The sequence below is a fragment of the Lepidochelys olivacea genome, assembly GCF_965140295.1.
Source record: "Lepidochelys olivacea isolate rLepOli2 genome assembly, chromosome: 1".
In the NCBI taxonomy this organism is placed as follows: domain Eukaryota; kingdom Metazoa; phylum Chordata; order Testudines; family Cheloniidae; genus Lepidochelys; species Lepidochelys olivacea.
Window position 1 is genome coordinate 18,407,886 of NC_140411.1, and position 23,428 is coordinate 18,431,313.

At 48.2% G+C, this 23,428-nt stretch overlaps 1 protein-coding gene across 1 annotated transcript; it reads left to right on the forward strand.

Annotated features, from left to right (window-relative positions):
- Positions 1 to 1,413: 1,413 nt before the first annotated feature.
- Positions 1,414 to 7,240, forward strand: LOC311514930 (rano class II histocompatibility antigen, A beta chain-like). Its single transcript, XM_084617652.1, has 5 exons — positions 1,414 to 1,572; positions 1,802 to 2,068; positions 2,818 to 3,099; positions 4,061 to 4,171; positions 6,459 to 7,240. Exons 1-5 carry the CDS (start codon positions 1,467 to 1,469, stop codon positions 6,539 to 6,541), a joined length of 849 nt encoding a protein of 282 aa, XP_084473778.1. The 5' UTR covers positions 1,414 to 1,466; the 3' UTR covers positions 6,542 to 7,240.
- The last annotated feature ends 16,188 nt before the right edge of the window (positions 7,241 to 23,428 follow it).

The window sequence follows — 23,428 nt, forward strand, 5'->3', positions numbered from 1 at the left end:
TAGTTCCCCTTTCTGAAATTAAATGCTACCGTGGTGGATTGCTGTGGTATTCTCCCCCACCCCCTGGATGTTAAATTTAATATTATGGTCACTGTTACCAAGCAGTTCAGCTATATTCCCTCTTGGACCAGATCCTGTGCCCCATTTAGGACTAAATCAAGAATGGCCTCTCCTATTGTGGATTCCAGGACTAGCTGTTCCAAGAAGTAGTCATTTAAGGTGTCAAGAAACTTTATCTCTGCATCCTGTCCTGAGCTGCTAATCTGGGAATAGTTGAAATCCCCCATTATTATTGAGTTTTTTCTTTTTTATAGCCTCTCAAATCTCCAAGAGCATTTCACAGTCATTGTCACCATCCTGGTCAGGTGGTCGGTAATATATCCCTACTGCTATATTCTTATTATTTAAGCATGGAATTACTATCCATAGAGATTCTGTGGTACAGTTTGGTTCATTTAAGATTTTTATTTCATTTGACTCTACACTTTCTTTCATATATACTGCTATTGCCTCACGAGCACAACCTGTTGTGTCCTTCCGATATATTTTGTACCGTGGTACTGCTGTGTCCCATTGATTATCCTCATTCCACCAAGTTTCTGTGATTCCTGTTATATCAATATCCTCATGTAATATGAGGCACTCAAGTTCATCTAGCTTATTATTTAGACTTCTAGCATTTGTATATAAGCACTTAAAATATTATCACTTTTTAGTTGTCTGACATTATGTGATGTAATTGAATGGGACTCTTTTTCATTTGGCTGTTTCTCCTCAGATCCCACCCTGCCCTTTCCCTGCCCTGACACCCACCCTCAGAAGGGGTCAGACAAATGGACCCTCCCCGTCTGATTATGAGCTTTGAAGCAAAGGTATCTATGCTGCCCCCAGCTGCCTCTCAGCCCCCTTCACCTGTGGGGTCCTTGCTGGTGTAGGGCTGATGCCTGGCATGCTCCAAGCCTGCAGTGGAATAGGTGGCCAGGATGGGCAGGACTGGTCCCAGCAAATAGGACTTTCACCCCTGTCTTCCTGCAGCCCAGTGTGCTCCAAGGTCACGTCTCCTGTCATGGGCTGTGTGGACGGGGAGGGCCTGGAGACATCAGTCCCAGGAGAGAGAGGGCCAGAGCAACAGTCACAGCATCCCAGGTGCTGTGCTGCCCATTCTGCTGTGATTGTGTTCTGGGACACTGGCTGCTGCTGGGACTCTGGGTCTGTCTTGCTCTAGGAAGTTGACTCTACCGCAAAGGAGAAGCTGGCCCCATTGCTGCCTAGTGACCAATGATATGGCCCAGGCCCAAGGCTGGCAGTGGTATTGGCTGGGGGCCACCCAATCGCCTAGGTATTAGGCAACTTCCTGAGTTTTTGTGGTCAGGACTTTGCAGAGAACTTCCATTTTCGAGAGCTGTAGTGAAATATTATTGTTCTCAGCTTTGATCTCCCCATCAACTTCCCCATCTTGAGCAGCAATGGCCCCCGGAGGGATCCCTGGGGTCGCCAGGAACTGCTGGGCTGGGGCTCTAATAGTGGCGATAGCACTGAGAACTCACAGAACTCATTGCACAGACCCTCCAGGTGAGCAGAGACCCCAGTGCTGGGGTGGGGTAGCCCTTTTGGGCTCTCGGGATGGGGAACACAAAAGCTTTCCCCCTGCCCAGCTCAGGGCTCAGAGATTCTCTTACAGGATCAACACAAGGGACTAACAACTGGAGGTGAGAGGGGAGGACTAGCAACTGGAGGTGGGGAAAGGCTGTAGCAGAGGTGGGTGAAGGTGGGTTCCTGACCTGTTCCTCTCTCCTCTCAGAGCATTTCCTGCTGCAGCAGAAGTCTGAGTGTCACTACACCAACAGCACACAGCGGGTGAGGTATCTGAAAAGACTGATCTGGGGCCAGCAGGAGATCTGTTACTATGACAGTGACTTGGGCTTCTCAGTGGCCCTCACGGAGCTGGGTCGGCCGATCGCGGAGTATTGGAACAGGCTGGAGTGGCTGAGCTACTTGTGGGCATCAGTGGAGAAGTTCTGCAGTTATAACCGTAGGAGATTTAAGAACATCACTGTGGATAGGCGAGGTGAGCTGAAGGGGGAGGAGACCAAATTGGAACTGGGAACTTTGAGTCAGCCCCCGATCTGGTGGTGTTATATTTGCCTCCCTCTGCACACTCCCTACCAGGCAGCAATTGAGCATCAGTGGGGCTGGGTTTGATCTTGAAGGGGCAGAGTGGGAGTCGGAGGATGGGACTGGAGAAGACAGAATCTTTAATAGCAAAGGATTGCTCTCAGCTTGAATTAGGCCCCAGATTCCAGTTTTGAGGGAAATTCTCCCAAAACCTGATACTGAAGGAAATAATTTGGGTGAGCCCCACAGACAGGCCAGGACCCCAGAGCTCCACACAGGGTCCTCCCCATCCTGCCAGCCCCTGCAGGCAGTGAGACTGGGACTAAGGGCAGCAGATGAAACCCTCCCACCCATCCCCTACCAAAGCTCTCTGTAGGAGGCACTGAAGTACCACAGGGATCCCTCACCTGGGAGACAGTGATGAGGGTGGGACCAGTGTGACTGGAAGGGGTGTCATGCAGAATACAGTCATGGCTGTGCGTTTCAGGGTCAGGGCTGCTGAAGAAGATGCAAACAGGTGGGTTTCAAGGAGAAATCCAGATGGTGTAGACTTGAGCTGGCCCGCTCTGGGCCCATTCCCACCCATGTCCCAGCAAGGAGCAATTTCTGATAGGACAGAACAGGAGAAGGTATGTGCTTTGGGTCCCCTTTGCCAAGGTCTCTCTCTCTCTCTCTCTCTCTCTCTCTCGCACACACACACAGTTAAGCCCAGAGTGAAAATTTCCACCCTGAAAGCAGAGTCTTCCCACCGCCCCAGCTTGCTGGTTTGCTCCGCAACAGGGTTTTATCCTTCCGAGATAGTGACCAAGTGGTTCAAAAATGGGCAAGAGGAGACAGCTGGAGTTGTATCCAGGGAGCTGCTACATAATGGAGACTGGACTTTCCAGATCCAGGTGACACTAGAAATGAAACCCAGGTGGGGAGATGTCTACACCTGCCAAGTGGAGCACATCAGCCTGCACACGCCCATCACCATGCAGTGGGGTAAGAGACTGACATTGGGGCAACCCCGGAGGATGCCTTGGGGTCACTCCTAGCTCTATGGAGACGACCAGAGGCTGGCCGTGAAGCAGACTGTGATGGGATGTGTGCCCTATACGTGCTGTGAGAGGGTTAATATGTGCCCGAGAGGCCAATTAACCCACCTGCTTGTAACTGTTCAGGTAGGCCAGGCCTAATTGGAGATAAAGCCCAGCTGGGTTCTCCTTCCCCTCTTCCTCCCCCTCCATAAAGAGATGGGTGAGCCCAGTTGAGGGAGACTGGACTGAGTTCACTCTAGGGAGCAGCCTGAAAGAAGGCTGAGCAAAGCAGGTGAACTGGAAGCCTGACTGGAGGCAGGGACACTGCTGGGCTGCAGCCTTCCTGAACCCCTGAGCAGGGGTGCCGGAACCAGGAGCGCTGTGGGAGCAGCAGCATGCCTAACTTGAAGTGGTTTCCACTGTGTACAAGGGTTACAGTTTGGTTCAATGGCTTTCAGCACCCTCACTATAAAAATATTTCCAATGCCACTGCCCCTGAGTGAGGGGAGGAGTGTGCCAGCCCCTGGAGAGTGGGGTTGCTGGAGGCATAGGAACCTGGTGGGGAAAAGACTGTAGCACTCAGAGCATGCCTGGGAGGAAGAGGTGGCCTGCTGAACCCAGCTGGGATGAAGGTTTGGTTGTTTCTTTCACCAAAGTCTAACAAACATGGACTCTGAGGCCCCGGAAGGGACTGGACTCTGTATAGTGGGCTGGCTGGAGGGCCAGGTCACTCCTACAGCTGGAGAAGGCCAAAGGAAGTGGGGGGAAATGGAGGCAACAGGTGCTGCAGGGTAACAACCATCTAGAAGGGGGCACAGTGCCCCACATACCTACTTCCTCACGCGCTTCAGTAAGACAACAAAGATATTGTAAGGGAAATCAGAGTCCAGGCTGAGCCCTAGTCCTCTGTGCTCCTCTTTTGACAGTAGCACAGTCTGACTCTGCCAAGAGCAAGATGTTCATTGGAATTGGGGGCTTCGTACTGGGGTTGAGCCTCATGGTGATGGGACTCCTCATCTACCAGAAGAGTAAGAAAGGTGAGTAGCGGGTGAACGAAGGAGGTGAAATGTGTCCCCAGTAAGATGGCCCGATAGTCTTTAGGATTTCACTATAATTTAGATTTACCAAGTCAGTTAGCTTGAAATTCAAGCACATTTTGGATTCTTAGGATCTATGCCAACACCTATTGAAGTCAATGGCAGTTTTAAATGACTTCTACAGACATTGGATTGGGCCTTCAGTGACTAGAGACCTTTCCAGGAACCATTTGGGCCATCCTTTGTGCCTTGAAAGATCAGTCTCTGACCTGGTATAGCTCTGAAACAGACCATCTGAATTCTGGACTGTGGTGGTGCTCACTTATGGCAAATTCTCCACTTCTTCCCCACAGACTCTAGCAACATCACTTTATTGCAGACAGTTAGTAGACTCTGGATACGGATAAATTCATATTTATGTACAAAAGAATTAAGAAACCTCTCCTTTAAAATCAAAAGAAACCTATGAACTCTTGACCGCAAAGTTTTGGTTGGTTGTTCCTTTTGCCAACTTCTCTCTCATCTCAGTACACTAACATAAATTTAAGTTCTTCCACTTAAAATGAACTAGAATGACCGGTTAAAATCCTGATGGTAGGATCTCTCTCACACAAGCACTCACAAGCTTTCTCCAGCCTAAGCCTGTCCAATGACTCCCCCTTTTCTTAAACAAACAAACTTAGCAGGTTCTTCATTCTTGGTCTATTTCTCTTAAGAACAGGGGTCCTTGGCCAAGGACCAAAATGTTTTGTCATGCCTATTATAGTGTCCCTGAAACTTTTGTTGAAACATAGGCAGGTTTAAATTGGAAAATTACCGAGATTCCAGGGTCCACAGCCCTGACAGGGAGCCTCTGAGCCCCAAGTGGAGCTCTGGAGACTGGCAGGTTCCCTGCAACACAGCAGCCAGCCTGCAAGTGCCCAGTTGGTGCCAGGATTCTGGGGGACGACTGGTTCTCCGCATCTGCAGGCAGGATTCTTGCCACTGCTAGGCTCCAAGTTTCTGGGCAGGGAGGCTACCAGCAATGAAATTGACATTCTTGTCAGTTTCATGGCTGCTATTTCACATTTTGTCTCAGAAATACCATATTTTGCTGTTTTGTCATGAAATTTTCAGGGATCTCCAGTTCCAGTAAATTTGCTTTCCTTCCAGATCAAAATGAAATTAACTTTGTAAATACCAAAATCCCTGAATTTCAGCCAGCTCCAGTTATGACCTCCCTGCCCATCCCAAATTGTTTACTGGGTGGGTGTCTTGGCTAGATGGGACCAGGACCTGTGGGTAGGGTCTCAGTATGGAGAAGGCTGAGAACCACTGCCTTAGAAAATTAGTTCCCAAACACCAGTTTCTCCTTAAATTAAGAGGAATGGGGGAGCAGGGACTGGAGACTTGACCCTGCCAGAACCAGCTCTCTAGCCTGCCTAAGGCTCTGAGCACATTTCTTTCGGTTTTTCAAGGTTCCAAATTACCCAAACTCAAATTAACTGCAGACTTCATTCTGCAACCCATTAAATACTCTCTTCCCCCATCAGAGCCCCCTGGATGAATGTGCTGTAGGGATGGAAAGAGGAGCAGAGAGGATGTTGGTTGAGTGGGTATCGCTTCAGCTGCCCTTATTTGGGGCCCCTATTGTCTCCTCTTATCTCCCCATTTGTTATCTCCAGATCCTTTATATACTCAGACCCATGTCGACACTACAAAATTATGTTGATCTAACTTACGCTGGCATACAGCCACCACAATTATGAAATCGCTTGTGCGTGTGCACACTTGGCTCCTTGTGTTTGTGGTGTGCATCCTCACCAGGAGCGCTTGTATCGATTGTATTGTCAGTGTGGGGGATTGTGGGACAGCTCCTGGAGGCAGTTATAGTCAATGTAAGCAACACATTGTCTACACTGACATCGACCGCGACTATGCTGCTCGGGGAGCTGGGTGTTTCTAATCAGTATAGAGAGGCCCTTATGTCAGCGGGAGTCAAATTTAAGTGGAGATGCTTCCACAGCTAGTTCGACACAAGGCAGCTTACATCGACCTAACCCTGTAGTGTAGAACAGGCCGAACAATATTGAGAGGCTAGAGCTGGTGTGAGAATCAGGCAGATTTTGCTCCCTCCATTGAGGGTGAAGTAGGAGCCTCCCCGAGCAGCAGAATGTCCTGATTCCTGCTAGAGTATTTCACCTCCCTGAGGCTGCCAGGTGGAGTCACTGGGGAATGCCCTGGAGCCTGCAAGAGAAAATTTCCACTTGTCCCCCAGTGGTTATTTCTCTTTTCTCTTTCCCCACAGGGTACCTGTGCTTGGACACTGGAGAATCTCGAGCTGCTGGGAGTGACAGGGATAGCTCTACAAACTTACTGCTCTGTGACTAAATCCTTCCAAGTTCTGTGAAGGGCCATCTCTAAATCTTCCTTTAACTCTCTGCATTCACTCATGAGCCATTACTCTCTCCCTTCCCCTTGCTAGCTGTTTCTCGTGAGCTCTTGCCCAGGTCAAAACTGTGCTGGCGGGGGGAGTCATTGCTTTCCCTCAATCCTAGCAGGTTCCCCTCCTGCCAGTTTTTCCTGCTGCTCTGCCCCAGATTTAACTGCTCTGCAGTTAAAGAACCAAAGCGCTTGTAGATCTGAGATTGTCCCCCAGGGCCTGATTTCATGCAAGCTGTTGACTTGGGGAATCTCCACTAGAAGAGGAGGGCAGGATCCAGCTGTCATATGGAGCTGAGGATGGATGTCCAGCTACTCCAAGTGCAGCACATACCCAGACAGAAAAGAGGAGAATAAATAATAATGTTTCTAACTAATGCTTTGCACTTAGAGAAATTTTGTCTAAGGATCCGAAAGGATTTGATAACTGTGAGTTAATTAAGAGTACTAATTAACCTGGTGTTGATCTTTAATTTCATCTGTTTGGTAACTTTCTGAAGCAGATCTGTGATTCTGTATATCATGACACCCCACCCTTTGGCTAATGGAGATTGTACTGTACTCAGCTGATGAGCAGAACATGAAAACCTATGTAGAACACCAAATTAAAGAGATAAAGCCTTCCCCGGGTAACTAACAACCCATGAGATTATAAACATGGAGAAAATGTTTACACTCTAATTTGCCTTTCACTGTACTGCTGGTTTGTTCTTGCTGCTGCTTTTACTCCTGGCAACCGTCTCAGTCAGCACAGACACTGAAACTAGGCTGCTCAGTCTCAGTTTCTGTCTCTAACTAGGTTCACTGTGTGGTTCTCATGCACTACTCAGGTGCTGTTGTACTTACCTTAGGGTTTTATCCTGACACTCATCATAGATTTCATAGAATTTAATGCCAGAAAGGACCATTAGCTCTTCCAATATGATCTCCTGTATAAATTATGTATATATCCCCCTATGTTGAGCCGAAAGACTTTAGTTGGACCAAAGCATTTCAGTCCTCAGGAGAATAAACTATTAGAGGCCATTGGGAAAAAACAGGAGAGACAGCGGTGCCAAACTCACAGTGATAAACCAGAACCTGGATTTCAGGCCTCAGTGACTTGGCAGTGTCCAAGAAATGAACCAACACAGGATAAAACCCAATGATGCTTTGAAAAGTAGCACCCCCAAGGTTAAACCTACGAGGAGTCCAATGACACCTTAAAGACTAACAGATTTAGTAGGGCATAAGCTTTTATGGGTAAAAACTCACTTCTTCAGATGCATGGAGTGAAAATTACAGAAACAGGCATAAATATATATTGGCACATGAAGAGAAGGGAGTTACCTTACAAGTGGAGAACCAGTGTTGAAGGCCAATTTAGTCAGGGTGTATGTGGTCCACTCCCAATAATTGGTGAGGAGGTATCAACACCAAGAGAGGGAAAATTGCTTTTGTAGTAAGCCAACCACTCCCAGTCCCTATTCAAGCCCAAATTGACAGTGTTAAGTTTGCACATGAATTGTAGCTCTGCAGTTTTTCTTTGAAGTCTGTTTTTGAAGTTTTTTGTTGAAGGATGGCTACTTTTAAATCTGTCATTGAATGTCCAGGGAGATTGAAGTGTTCTCCTACTGGTTTTCATATGTTACCATTCCTGAAGTCTGATTTGTGTGCATTTATCCTTTTACATAGAGACTGTCCAGTTTGGCTAATGTACATGGCAGAGGGGCATTGCTGGCACATGATGGCATATATCACATTAATAGATATGCAGGTGAATGAGCCCCTGATGGTGTGGCTGATTTGGTTGGGTCCCAGGATTGTGTCAGTAGAGTAGATATGGGGACAGAGAAGGCAACAGGGTTTGTTACAGGGATTGGTTCCTGGGTTAGTGTTTCTGTGGTGTGGTGTGTAGTTGCTGGTGAGTATTTGCTTCAGGTTGGGGGGCTGTCTGTAAGTGAGGATTGGCCTGCCTCCCAAGGCCTGTGACAGTGGGGGATTGTTTTCCAGGATAGGTTGTAGATCGTTGATGATGACCTGGAGAGGTTTTACTTCAGGGCTGTTCGTGGTGGCCAGTGGTGTTCTGTTATTTTCCTTGATGGGCCTGTCCTGTAGTAGGTGACTTCTGGGTACCTGTCTCACTCTATCAATCTGAAAAACAGAGCAAGACAGATACCCAGAAGTCACCTACTACAGGACAGGCCCAACAAGGAAAATAACAGAACACCGCTGGCCATCACCATCAATTTGGGCTTGAATTGGGACTGGGAGTGGTTGGCTCACTACAAAAGCAAGTTTCCCTCTCTTGGTATTGACACCTCCTCCTCAATTATTGGGAGTGGACCACATACACCCTGACTGAATTGACCTTCAACATTGGTTCTCCACTTGTAAGGCAACTCCCTTCTCTTCATGTGCCAATATATATTTATGCCTGTTTCTGTAATTTTCACTCCGTGCATCTGAAGAAGTGGGTTTTTTACCCACGAAAGCGTATGCGCTAATAAATCTGTTAGTCTTTAAGGTGCCACCGGACTCCTCGTTGTTTTTGGGGACACAGACTAACACAGCTACCCCTCTGATACAAGGTTAAACCTGGTGTAGAGTGGAATGGAGAAGTGACAGTCATGGTAGGACCCCTGATCACATGTAGGACTTAAATTGTTGTATAGGACTTCAGGACTGATCCTGCAAAACTTTCCTGGTGGGTGGGCTACTTAGCATGAGTAGATCCATTGAAGTCAAGTTAATGGGACTACTTGTTACAAGACTGGGCCCTTAGCTCTGCCACTGTAATAAGTAGTCTTTAAATGCTGATGGGCAGAAACTAACCCGTATTTGCACAGTTCATTAGATTATCCAGTGAAACAAGCTTCTGTGGGAGATGGTGAGATCACCTTAACTGGAAGTATTCAAGGGACAACTGGGCATTCATCAACCTGGGATACATAGGCATAATTAATCCATCCTGCCATGATGCACGGAGTCACAGAGGGAGCAGATGACCCACCAAAGATGTCTTTCAAAATGAACAAATGGATGAATCTATGAAATCTTCAATCCCCCAGGGTCTTTTTGTACAGCTCCACACAGCCTGTGGAGGAAATGGTAACTATATCCAGCAAGCCTGTTTCTAATTAACAAATAATTATCTACAAATTACTGTAATTATTGCCTTGGATTCCAAAGAAGAGAGCCATGACAAGAAGATGAGCATAGTTTCCTTACGAGTGAAATATTTTCCTTGTCTTATCTTGAGTGCCCCGCTGCTGTGAGGCTTGGGGACTTTGCTTAGCTTTCCTTTTGAGAAGTGTGATAAAACTACCCTTGCTGCCTGGGAAGGGAAGTATTGTTTAAAAGGCATGCAAGTGTTTTTCTTGATCTCTCAATTTCTCTTATCTGCTGCTTTAATTCTGGACAGTTTTTTGGGGGTGTCATAAAAATAAAATCTGTACATTAAATACCACAGTGCGAAGCATAATCTAAGCACCTAGACCATATAAGTAAATGAGCAAAATGAACCACCAGGGACTGAGTTGTGCAATGAGGAATAAAATCTAATGCTTGAAAGGAGGGGCCAAAATCTTCGTTCCCACTATTGCTAACCTGGAAAAAAGGATAGGAAAGTTGAATTTATTCTTTGTATTGCAGCAGTGCCTGTAAGCGCCAGTCATGGACCATGACCCCATTGTGTTAGGTGCTGTACAAACACACAACAAAAAGATGATCTGTTGGGTGGTTGACATCATTTTTTTTAGTGTGTGTGTATGTGTGGGGTGTGTGTGTGAGTCAAATCACTTTCTCCCCCAGTCTTAGCACTGGCAAAATCTAGGGCTAGTTGGACCCCTCAGTTTATTTCTTATTACAAACAGGGACCTTGTAACAGGGGGCTTTTAAGGGCCAGAGACATGGGGCCGGCCAGCCAGCATGCTTCACTAATGGATGCAGCTGAGAAGGGGACAGGTGTTCTCTATAAAAAGCTGAGGAGTTGGGGGCCAGAAGCCACATAGGCTGCTGTGGGTGGTAGTCTCTCTCTTGGGCTCTTTCTTGGAGACCTTATTAAAGGGACAGACTTATTCTGTTCATTTCTTTTGGGTTTCCCCCTTGTTTGGATCCTTTACAGGCCCCATTGTGCTAGGCACTGTACAAACCCACTGTAAGAGATGCTGCCTCCTCTGAAGTATTTAATTCTAAAGAGACAGGACTGGCAAAGGGGTTGGGGGAAGAGAAGAAAGGAATCACTCCCATTTTATGGATATAGAACTGAGAGACTGACCTGGCCAAGCTCTCACAGGGAGTCTGTGGCAGACCTAGAAACCAAACCTAAATCTGAATCTTAGTCCAGTGTCTTACTCACAGAATCATGCTTCCTCTCAGCAGTTCTCCACTTTATTCAGTCACTCTTAACTGATTCCCCTAAATGATACTGCTTGCTGCCAGTGTTTCCAGGACAGCCTATACTTTGGATAGTCTGTGCTATGTTTATTATGTTTATGCAGCTGCAGCATATTTGCCTGAAGTTAGTGGCCTGTAGATATGCAGCTATGAAAATGTGGTGTCTTATTATGCAGAAACAAAAGCTGTCGGATCCTGGTCAGAATTAAGGCAATATGGGTCCTAGGCTCTACCCCTATGGCCCTGCCTCCACTCCATGATCCTGCCTCCCCTCATAGATTTGCAGGAGCAGCATAAGACCCCTTTATTCCATCCATAGGCACCAACTTCTCCTGGTGCCAGTGGGTGCTCGGGCCCCCTTGCCCCAGCCCCACCCCCTCTTGCCCCACCCCCATTCCAACCCCTTCCCCAAAGTCCCTGCCCAAACTCCGCCCCCTCCCTGCCCATATTGGACCCCTTCCCCAAATCCCCGTCCATGGCCCCACCTCTTTCCCGCCTCCTCCCCAGAATGTGCCGCATTCCTGCTCCTCCCCCCTCCCTTCCATAGCTTGTTATGCCGTAAAACAGCTGTTTCGTGGTGGCAAGCGCTGGGAGGAGAAACGGGGATGCAATGCGCTCAGGGGAGGAGGTGGAGGTGAGGTGAGCTGGGGAGGGGAGGAAAGGGGAGGGGGCAGGGTGGGGAGCTGTCGGTGGGTGCAGAGCACCCACCAATTTTTCCCTGTGGGTGCTCCAGCCCCGGAGCACCCAGGGAGTTGGCGCCTATAATTTCATCCAAGAATGGCAGCAGACTCCCTTCACGCCTGAAGAAATGGGGAAACACCCCACCATTTACCCCAGCTGCCAGGGAATATCTGCTTGAGTGAGTGGGCCAGGCCTGCTGTTTCTGTCATTCACAGAGTCCTCTGCTGGGATGGCATTGGCAGGCCAGTGGGAGCTTCACGCTCCTCCCACAGATCACTGGGAGTTAACTCCCATGCATCTCAATGGGGTAAATTTAACCCGTTGGAGCTATTGTTTCAGGCTCTTTGTAAACTCACACAGACGTCCCTGAACAGGTTACACGTAGGTCACATTTTCAAGCTTTTCTTTCTGACCATGGGGGATAGAAACTTACTTTTTTTCCCCACCAGTGATAACTGAGATTATGCCCTTATCACATGAATCTGGGAGCTGGGGCCCTAGGCAGAGATTTATAATGCCTATGCCTTAATCCAGCCCTGGTTATACCTAGGCTACCTCCTTTGTTAAGGAGGGGCAAATTGAAGAAAACATTTCAACTCAACTACCTACAGCCAATTTTCATGGTGTTCTCATATGAAGGAGGCCTTCCCGAGGAAGCCGTGATCTGGTGTGGAAGTTCACCATCTACAGAACTCATCTCCCAGGCAGGGGGAGTGAGTGGGGAATGCATGTGGTTGAGAATGAGGTCTTCAGACAAGGGAGTTGAATCAGACCCAAATTGGAACCAGTATTTTTACTTGAACCAGAGCCTGTCCCATAATTTTGTCCTACCTGCTGAACTCAAACTGGCACTAAACTAAATCAAAAACTGGGTTACTGGTTAAAATAAAGTTTCCGTATTTTTTTTTAAGCTCAATATTTAAAAAAAGTCCTGTGATTTTATTTTCATTATAAAACAAGACAACAAAATAACAAATAGGCCATGTGATTGCTACCCACAAGGCCTGCCCCAGTATAATGAGAAGAGAATGAGAATAGAAAGAGGCCAGCCCACCAGAGTAGGGAGGGAGAGGGGATGCTTAGGAGCTGCCTGCACACCAGGGGCCCCAAGAAATACATGCACCATCTCTGAGACTCGCCCCTGGGGAGAGAAGAGGTGGATGCTCCCAGGTCCCAAAATTAACAATAACTTTTCAAGCTCAAGGGAAATGGTAATGGCTCCCCAACATTCTCCCCCTTAGACAGGCCTCTTCCCACCCATCTCCAAACCCTGGTGCAGCTCCTCTCTCCAGTTGCCCCCAAACTCAAATGTATCCTTTCACCACAGAGGTCCTGTATGACAGAGCAAACATTAGAAGATGTTTTTTGAGTTCTCTCAAACAAATCAGTCATAAAAAAATTGTGTTTACATGACACCACAAAAACACTAGGAAAACTTATAGGGTACATCTAGACTGCCACAAAAAAACTCATGGTACCAAGCAATGTTCCCTCTAATTTTTTACATCCATGTGCAGAATGAATTTTGTTATGTGCACCAATATGGAGGTGATGTGTGGTGGAGGTGGGGCCGAGGGGTTCGGAGTGTGGGAGGGGGCTCAGGGCTGAGGCAGAAGGTTGGAGTGCGAGGGGGTTAAGGCTGGGGGTGCACGCTTTGGGGTGGAGCCAGGGATAAGGGGTATGCAGTGCAGGCTGCCCTGGGGCTGCAGTGGGAAAACAGGACTCCCCCCAGCCCTCTCTCATCACAGCAGCCCAGGGACAGGGGAGAGCAGCTTAGAGGGCACTTAGTTACCAAGTTTCAGAGCCCAGCTCAGTTGATTTGGGATCACAGGGCTTGGGTTGCAGGGCTAAAAACTGTATAGACATTCAGACTCGGGCTGGAGACCAGGCTCAAAGATTCACCCCCTTCTGGAGTCTCCTGGGCTCCAGCCCAAACCTGAATGTCTACACTAATTTTATAGTCCCACAGCCCGAGCCCTGTGAGCCTGAGTCAGCTGACCTGGGTCAGCCATGGCCATACTATGGGTCTTTTATTGCAGTGTAGACATATTGATAGACTCAGACTTTGAGGCCAGAAGGGACCATCATAATCATCTAGTCTGACCTCCTGCACATTGCAGGCCACAGAACCACAGCCACCCATTCCTGTAATAGACCCCTAACCTCTGGCTGAGTTACTGAAGTCCTCAAATCTTGAGCTAAAGACTTCAAGTTACAGAAAATCCACCATTTACTCTATTTCAAACCAGCAAGCAACCTGTACCCATGCTGCCGAGGAAGGTGAAAACCCCCCAGGGTCTCTGCTAATCTGACCTGGGGAAAATTCCTTTCTGATCCCAAAACTCATGTAAAATTAGAGTTGAAAATAAGGAAATGGTCACAAATCAAATCAATTTTAAGCTTCCGCTCTCTTTTTTGAACTTCCTTCTATAATAGGAAGAGAGCCTGAGACATAAGCCCTTGTATCAGAGGCCTGGTATGAGGCCTGAGGTTTGAACTAAAGTAGTGGTCAAAGCTTCACTGATATGAAGCAAAATCAGGTTGTGAGCAAGAGGCAGGCCCTGCTCACAGAATTTGGCAAGCACGGGGCTGATATTGCATAAAAACATATTCCTAAGAGGTGCTGGCACAGAGCACTCACGCAAGTGCATTCCAGAAGGGCGGTACCAGAACACCTTGACACCAGTACATTCCCCAAAGAGAACAGGAACACACTGACCCATCCTAAAGATAAGGTCAGGATGACAGCATGATGGATAGAGATGTTTTAATCAAACCAACAGGAACTAGGCAATGCGTGGCAGCCTAATATGTCAGAGGGTGGCACCCTGATATGTCAGAGGCGATATGTACCTTGTTTGTATTGGTGTATAAAGATATACCTCAGAGGGTGTGTCTTTGGCCGGCCTAGGGGGCAGTGGTAAGTCCTGCCACTGACAGAGCTGCGTCCATTGTCCCAGGTATACACGTCTCAATATCCTCGTAGAGTCTGCCAGGGGCTATGACCATGCTTCGTTGACAATAAACCTGGCCGAGTGCCTTTGCTGAAAACCTAGTCTGTGGATTTATTGGGCAGTTTAATTGAGGTCTGGTATCTCTGCTATCTTCACAGAGCTAGGACAGTACACTGAATGAACACACACACACACATGCAGCCAGCATCTCACCACATCTTCCACTAAAACCAGTAGTGAGCTGGAGCCGGTTTGCACCGGTTCACACGAACTGGTTGTTAAATTTTGAAGCTGGTTTAGAACCGGTTGTTAAAGGGGTGGGCAAACTCCGGCCCGCGGGCCGCATACCGTCCTGTCCATCCTGCCTAGCTCTCAGGGAGGTTCCCCTGAGAAGTTTTACTCACCCGGGGGCACTGCAGGCCTTCGGCGGCACTTCGGCAGCAGGTCCTTCAGTCACTCCAGGTCTTCAGTGGCACTTTGGCAACGGGTCCTTCATTGCTGCCGAAGACCCGGAGCGAGTGAAGGATGTGCCACCGAAGGCCCGGAGTGACTGAAGGAACTGGTTCTTCAGCTTCTGGCAGTTCATCACTGACTAAAACATTTGACATTTGATTTGAAACTGTTTGAACCAGTAACTGAACCATGCCTTTTTTTTTTTTTTTTGATGGCTTGAACCAGAACACACTGAATGCAATTGAACCCAAACCTAAGCCAAAGCAAAATAAATATTGGTTTTTGACTCCCTGCTTCCGACTGCTCTCTGGCTCTGGGATTAAGAGGTGTTTTATTGCAGCTGTTCCTCTCCCCCACCCCCTCCAAACAGATGCCGCCTAATGAATGAGAATTGGTTTGCAGATAGAGGAGCTGTCACCAGAAATGATTGGTTGTGTTCCATATTTTATTTTCCCAGATAAAAAAAAATATCTTTGAAATATCCTTTGGGAGATCTGCGAACATAACTGAGTGATTCATAGAGCTCAAGAACAAACCAAGGGTCTGTAACCAACATATTAAATCAGGGAAGTTTTAAAACATTTTCATATTAAATATCCTCTCTCCAAGCACGTTCCAGCAGAGGGGTAAAATCACAGACAGAAAAAATCTCCAGAAACAAAGGGAACCAACAGAATCAGTTTCTAAAGCCGTAATAACACTAAGGAGGGAATCAAGTCCTCTTAACCCTTAGAGCAAGATGATACTCTTGGGGGAGGGAAAAGAGCCCAGTTATTGGTATTCCTTTGTGGGGGGAGTCAATGTCAAAACCTCTGTTGATTTCAGCAGGGACCAGGATTTCACCTCTTCAAGCATTAACTCACAACTCCTCTGCACTCACGTGAGGCAGGCAGTTAAGAACCATTATACCCCATTTTGTAGGGGGGGAAAGAGGGTGATGGATGGGTGCCTTGCCATAAATCACAACACAGTGAGCTGGGGGCACTAGTAGAATTCAGTCTCCCCTCATGTCTCCTCTAATGCATATTCCTCCAGGCCACACATCTCCTGTCTCTCTCCTACTACTCAACCCCTCCCTTCTATAATTGCTAAACAAGCTCTTCCACCTTTGCTAATCACCCCTCACTCATACACCCAAGAAGCCCTTCACCGCATAGACAAGAAGAGCCACCTGCCTACCCTTTGTGATATCCCAGGTCTTGAGCCCAGGTCTAGGCATTCGCAGACAGCCACCATATCCTGGCCTCCACCTAATGGTTGCTGAAAGCTGGTGGGGTGGCCCAAGAAGCCAGCTGGACTACAGGCTCAGCCCAGGCACCACCCATGGAAGCCGTGATTGGGGGATTGCCTGGCTCCACCAATTGGTCCATGCTACTTAAGCCGGAAAGAGGCACAGGCAGTTGTCTGAGCAATAAGGTGGTTTCCTCTTGTAACTGCAATGGACTCTGCTTGCGCCTGCTTCCTTGCACCCAAACACTGTTCCTGACTCCTGCGCTGCTCCTGCCGAACCCCTGCCTTTGCCCCTCTTCCCACCGTGCTCCTGCTCCGTGTCTGATCCTTGCCTCTCCTCCAGTTCCTGCCCTTACCTTGCTTCCGCCACCAGTTACCAGTCCTGGCTCTGACCCCAGCTTCTGACTCTGGCTTGACCCCTTGGCTTTGGTAATTGGCAGTTGACTCTGGTCCTGGCCCTCAGCTTTGTTCCCCAACCTGGACACCTGCTCTGCCCACTAGACATGACTCCTGCTCTGACTACTAGGCCAGACTGCCTACATCCCATCACAACAGCCTTCCCTACAGGCTGGCCACTTTGAGCTCCCCACCTGCTTCTGCTTCCCAGCAAGAATCAGGGACCAGGGATGGAGACAAGGCCAACAGGGGAACAGAGAGGAGGTTCCTTACTTTGCCTAGCAGTCCTGACCTAGTCCCTCCTTCCCAGCCCAGCACCCCGTACTACCTTCCTCACAACCCAGGAGACTGGCCTGCCCAGTTGGCATAAGATGTCTCAGCACAAGACAGTGTCCTAAAAGCTAGAGGAATCCCCCTTTGCCACAGACACCCTGTCCGTTTAGTGGGTGATCAGCTTGAAGGTGTGATGGCAGAGATCCTCTCTCACTGCTGGTAGTTTATTCCACTCCAGCTGTTCACAGCACAGTGGTTTTTTGCTTCCCAACTTCAGTCCCCGGCTCTCACAATAAACCTCTCCTTTCCTTTATCCACACCTGGTCACCTCTCCATTTCCTGTTTTACACATTTCTACACTTCAGCCACCTGGTGCCAGCAGGGCTCCCACCTATGCTACACCAGCTAATAATTCCAAACTCTGATTTCAAATTCGTACCCTACAAATACAGCCAAGGAAATAGCAATTCATGCCTTTGACATCTTGTTAAATGTTAAACGTTGCCTTAGGGATTTGGGATGGCTATTTATTTCTGTTATGGATTATATACGATGAGAACGTGAGCTCCGATTTTGCATTTCATCTATTTTAGCTTTGCTTTCACTACTGACAGGGGCTCCATGTGAAGGCAGTAGACTTACTCCCCATTTTGACCCTTACTTACAGTAATGGAAGCTAATTCTCAATGAAACCAAGACAGTAACAACTACTTTCCATCTAAACAATTGTCTCGCCAATTGACCCATCTTGATCCATGTCCAAGGACACATACGGCCATTGCAAATAGTTGTAGGAGAAAAGCTCAACCAGAGCCTGACATACTGGCCTCAACTGGAACACCTGAAAATAAAGATCTCTTCCCGTACTGCCTCGATACCAAAACTATCTGGAAGCTCATGGGGAGCAGACCTTTCGATACATCTGTATTGGCCCTGGAGTTCGCTCTGTGGTTTGGGGGTGCAGTTGCCACACTCAGCTTGTTGACACGGAAGTGAATTCAGCCACTGGAATTATTTGTGGTTGCTTGAATTATACACCAACCTCCAGTTTGCATGTGCTAGCAGCTCCGCCAGACCTTCAATGAGATGCCAATGCTATTAAGTCTGCTTGGAGAACTGCGACAGATGAAACCAACCTATTATGTCTCCAGTTGGCCGATGCCCCATTCTCAGACAGGAAACCATACACAGCGCCAACTTGACAGTCTGGTCTTATCCAGGGGAGGAATCCCAATATGCAGACCAGAGTGTGACATGACAGCTGACCTCTTGACAGCCCTTTGCTATGGCAGCCCATGCACTCTTGAACAAGAGCGTTACTAGTCCTTTACCGTGCACAGATCATCGGCACCACCAGAAGCTGAAAACTGTGTTCTTAAAGAAGAGAATCATTGGTAGGAAAGAGTCCAACACAAGAGTGTAAATCGAGGAGCCCATTGCTGCACCAGTCTCCTTGTCGATTGTAGGCCTATTTCCTCGATTGTAGATCCTGGCCCAGGCTCAACAGGCTACTCTCTGGCTCATAGAGAGTTGCCACAGCTATGTCCCTGATTGGCCTGTCTTCCTCTCCATTCTGAGACCGTGGGGCAACACTGCAGACAAAAACTCATGTGCTGGAAGAGTGCCCAACCAGAAATCTACAATCCCTAGCCTCCCTTGATACAGAGGCTGCCCTCTGGTTATGGAACTTGGACATTGAGCTCTGATGTTTGCATACAAGGAGAAGAAGTTTATATATAAACATAATAACTGACTCAGAACTGCCTGCTTGTTCTCATAGCTAGTCTATGTAGCCATGTCTTGGTTACCTTCATCTTCCCTGTTCCTTATTTTCTGTTGGTGCATTCTTGTCTTAAATTAGTCCCCTTGGTCTCGACTCAGGATAGCTAAGAGACCACCTAAAGCTCTGGGATGAAGACTGTGATTGACAGCTTCACTCCTCTGGCCCAATGGAACAATAAGAGAAAGGTTGACTGCACGGGAGACAGAACGTTCTCGAGGGCTGGTCTGTAGAATGAACTCCCCCCAGGAACAAAGGATCATAGCAGACCTCACCAACTTCCACTCCAAGAGCAAGGCACATTTCTTTGGCCTGCCTTCTCCAACATAAATACAGAACAACATGTAGATTTAAAAAAATAACCAAACAAACAAACCCCACCCCCCGCAAAAAAAAAAAAACCTAATTCAAATCAAAACCACCCCCACAACCTTCAAAATCAGAACAAGACACTCCACTGCACACACTTCTCTTCCACGGCGTAGAACACTACTGCAAGGTGCTCAGAGACTATGCCGGTAAGTGTGGTGTAAACTTAGTAGCAATGCTCATAGGCATAAAAATTTGCAGTGTCAGAGCTTTAGATTGCAAAGTCTTTCCCTGCAATGGCAGTGTCTTACTGTGTGCATATCTACAGTATCTAGCAACACAGGGCCCTGATCCTGGCTGAGGACTACAGTAGTAGATGCCTCTTGGGGGGATTTCTGCAGTAATCAGGAATCAGTACCTAAATACTACAGTAAGTACCTTAGATAGACAGGCAGATGTATAGGTTTTAGGGCCTGCAGTAATTACCATTTTCACAGTGTTATATGGACTAGTTAATTGAGAGGAGTTAGATAAGTGATCAGACACAGGCTTTTAAAATATTATTTAATTACAAATGATTGGTTTATCAGGAATGCCTTTACCAGGTACAGATAACAAGGAAGAAAAGGTTAGGGTTTTGAAACATGAGTCAATTAACAAGTTGATTCCTGCATCTGGAACGCTATTAAAGTGGGCTCAGCTAAGCCCTGATTTTACCACGAGCTCTGTATGGGCAGACGGGCCTGCCCATGCAGAGATATTTTCTGGCTCAGATCCCCACTCTGTACAGATTCTCCATGTAGGTGATGTGATCTATACTCTTAGCCCTGGTCTACACTAGGAGTTGACGTCGAATTTAGCAGCGTTAAATCGATTTAACCCTGCACCTGTCCACACGATGAAGCCCTTTTTTTTGACTTAAAGGGCTCTTAAAATCGATTTCCTTACTCCACCCCTGACAAGGGGATTAGCGCTGAAATTGGCCTTGCCGGGTCGAATTTGGGGTACTGTGGACGCAATTAGACGGTATTGGCCTCCGGGAGCTATCCCAGAGTGCTCCATTGTGACCGCTCTGGACAGCACTCTCAACTCAGATGCACTGGCCAGGTAGACAGGAAAAGGCCCGTGAACTTTTGAATTTCAATTTCCTGTTTGGCCAGCGTGGCAAGCTGCAGGTGACTGTGCAGAGCTCATCACCAGAGGTGACCATGATGGAGTCCCAGAATCGCAAAAGAGCTCCGGCACGGACCAAATGGGAGGTACGGGATCTGATCGCTGTATGGGGAGAGGAATCAGTGCTATCAGAACTACGTTCCAGTTTTCGAAATGCCAAAACCTCCCAGAGCATGAAGGACAGAGGCCATAACAGGGACCCAAAGCAGTGCCGTGTGAAACTTAAGGAGCTGAGGCAAGCCTACCAGAAAACCAGAGAGGCGGACAGCCACTCCGGGTCAAAGCCCAAAACATGCTACTTCTATGATGAGCTGCATGCCATTTTAGGGGGTTCAGCCACCACTACCCCAGCTGTGTTGTTTGACTCCTTCAATGGAGATGGAGGCAACACGGAAGCAGGTTTTGGGGATGAGGAAGATGACGACGATGAGGTTGTAGATAGCTCATAGCAAGCAAGCAGAGAAACCAGTTTTCCCAACAGCCAGGAACTGCTTCTCACCCTGGACCTGGAGCCAGTACCCCCCAAACCCACCCAAGGCTGCCTCCCAGACCCACCAGGCGGAGAAGGGACCTCTGATGAGTGTACCTTTTAAAATACTATACATGGTTTAAAAGCAAGCATGTTTAATGATTAATTTGCCCTGGCATTCGCAGCTCTCCTGGACGTACTCCCAAAGCCTTTGCAAAAGGTTTCTGAGGAGGGCAGCCTTATTCCATCCACCATGGTAGGACACTTTACCACTCCAGGCCAGTAGCACGTACTCGGGAATCATTGTAGAACAAAGCATTGCAGTGTATGTTTGCTGGCGTTCAAACAACATCCGTTCTTTATCTCTCTGTGTTATCCTCAGGAGAATGAGATATCATTCATGGTCACCTGGTTGAAATAGGGTGCTTTTCTTAAGGGGACTTTCAGAGGTGCCCGTTCCTGCTGGGCTGTTTGCCTGTGGCTGAACAGAAATGTTCCCCGCTGTTAGCCATGGGGGGGGAGGGGGGGGCGGCGCTGGCCACGTGGTGGGGGGAGTCAAAATGCGACCTTGGAACGAAAGCACATGTGCTATGTATGTAATGTTAACAGCAAGGTTTACCGTGAAAGAGTGTACCCATTGTTCTATAAAATGTGTCTTTTTAAATACCACTGTCCCTTTTTTTTCTTCACCAGCTGCATGTGTTTCAATGATCACAGGATCTTCTCCTTCCCAGAGGCTAGTGAAGATTAGAAGGCGAAAAAAAACGCACTTGCGATGAAATGTTCTCTGAGCTCATGGTGTCCTCCCACACTGACAGAGCACAGCAAAATACGTGGAGGCAAATAATGTCAGAGTGCAGGAAAACACAATATAACCGTAAGGAGAGGTGGCAGGCTGAAGAGAGTAAGTGGCGGGCTGAAGAGAGTAAGTGGCGGGCTGAAGACAGGGCTGAAGCTCAAATGTGGCGGCAGCGTGATGAGAGGAGGCAGGATTCAATGCTGAGGCTGCTGGAGGATCAAACTAATATGCTCCAGCGTATGGTTGAGCTGCAGGAAAGGCAGCAGGAGCACAGACTGCCACTGCAGCCCCTCTGTAACCACCCGCCCTCCTCCCCAAGTTCCATAGCCCCCACACCCAGACGCCCAAGAACACGATGGGGGGGCCTCCGGCCAACCAGCCACTCCACCACAGAGGATTGACCAAGCAACAGAAGGCTGGCATTCAATAAGTTTTAAACTTTTAAAGTGTTGTGTGGCCTTGTCCTTTCCTCCTCCACCACCCCTCCTAGTGCTTCTCTCCTCCACCACCCCTCCTGGGCTAACCTTGGTAGTTATCCCCCTATTTGTGTGATGAATGAATAAAGAATGTATGAATGTGAAGCAACATTGACTTTATTGCCTCTGCAAGTGGTGATTGACGGGAGGAGGGGAGGGTGGTTAGCTTACAGGGAAGTAGAGTGAACCAAGGGGCGGGGGGTTTCATCAAGGAGAAACAAACAGAACTTTTACACCGTAGCCTGGCCAGTCATGAAACTGGTTTTCAAAGCTTCTCTGATGCGTACCGCGCCCTCCTGTGCTCTTCTAACCGCCCTGGTGTCTGGCTGCGTGTAACCAGCAGCCAGGCGATTTGCCTCAACCTCCCACACCACCATAAACGTCTCCCCCTTACTCTCTCAGATATTGTGGAGCACACAGCAAGCAGTAATAACAGTGGGAATATTGGTTTCGCTGAGGTCTAAGCGAGTCAATAAACTGCGCCAGCACGCATTTAAACGTCCAAATGCACATCCTACCACCATTCTGCACTTGCTCAGCCTGCAGTTGAAAAGCTCCTGCCTACTGTCCAGGCTGCCTATGTACGGCTTCATGAGCCATGGCATTAAGGGGTAGGCTGGGTTCCCAAGGATAACTATAGGCATTTCAACATCCCCAAGAGTTATTTTCTGGTTTGGGAATAAAGTCCCTTCCTGCAGCTTTTGAAACAGACCAGAGTTCCTGAAGATGCAAGCATCATGTACCTTTCCCAGCCATCCCATATTGATGTTGGTGAAACGTCCCTTGTGATCCACCAGAGCTTGCAGCACTATTGAAAAGTACCCCTTGCGGTTTATGTACTCGCCGGCTTGGTGCTCTGGTGCCAAGATAGGGATATGGGTTCCGTCTATGGCCCCACCACAGTTAGGGAATCCCATTGCAGCAAAGCCATCCACTATGACCTGCACATTTCCCAGGGTCACTACCCTTGATATCAGCAGATCTTTGATTGCGTGGGCTACTTGCATCACAGCAGCCCCCACAGTAGATTTGCCCACTCCAAATTGATTCCCGACTGACCGGTAGCTGTCTGGCGTTGCAAGCTTCCACAGGGCTATTGCCACTCGCTTCTCAACTGTGAGGGCTGCTCTCATCTTGGTATTCATGCGCTTCAGGGCAGGGGAAAGCAAGTCAAAGTTCCATGAAAGTGGCCTTCCACATGCAAAAAGGTTTTGTAGCCACTGGGAATTGTCCCAGACCCGCAACACTATGCGGTCCCACCAGTCTGTGCTTGTTTCCCAAGCCCAGAATCAGCGTTCCACAGCATGAACCTGCCCCATTAGCACCGTGATGCCCACATTGCCAGGGCCCGTGCTTTGAGAGAAGTCTGTGTCCATGTCCTCATCACTCTCGTCACCGTGCTGACGTCGCCTCCTCGCCCGGTATCGCTTTGCCAGGTTCTGGTGCTGCATATACTGCTGGATAAC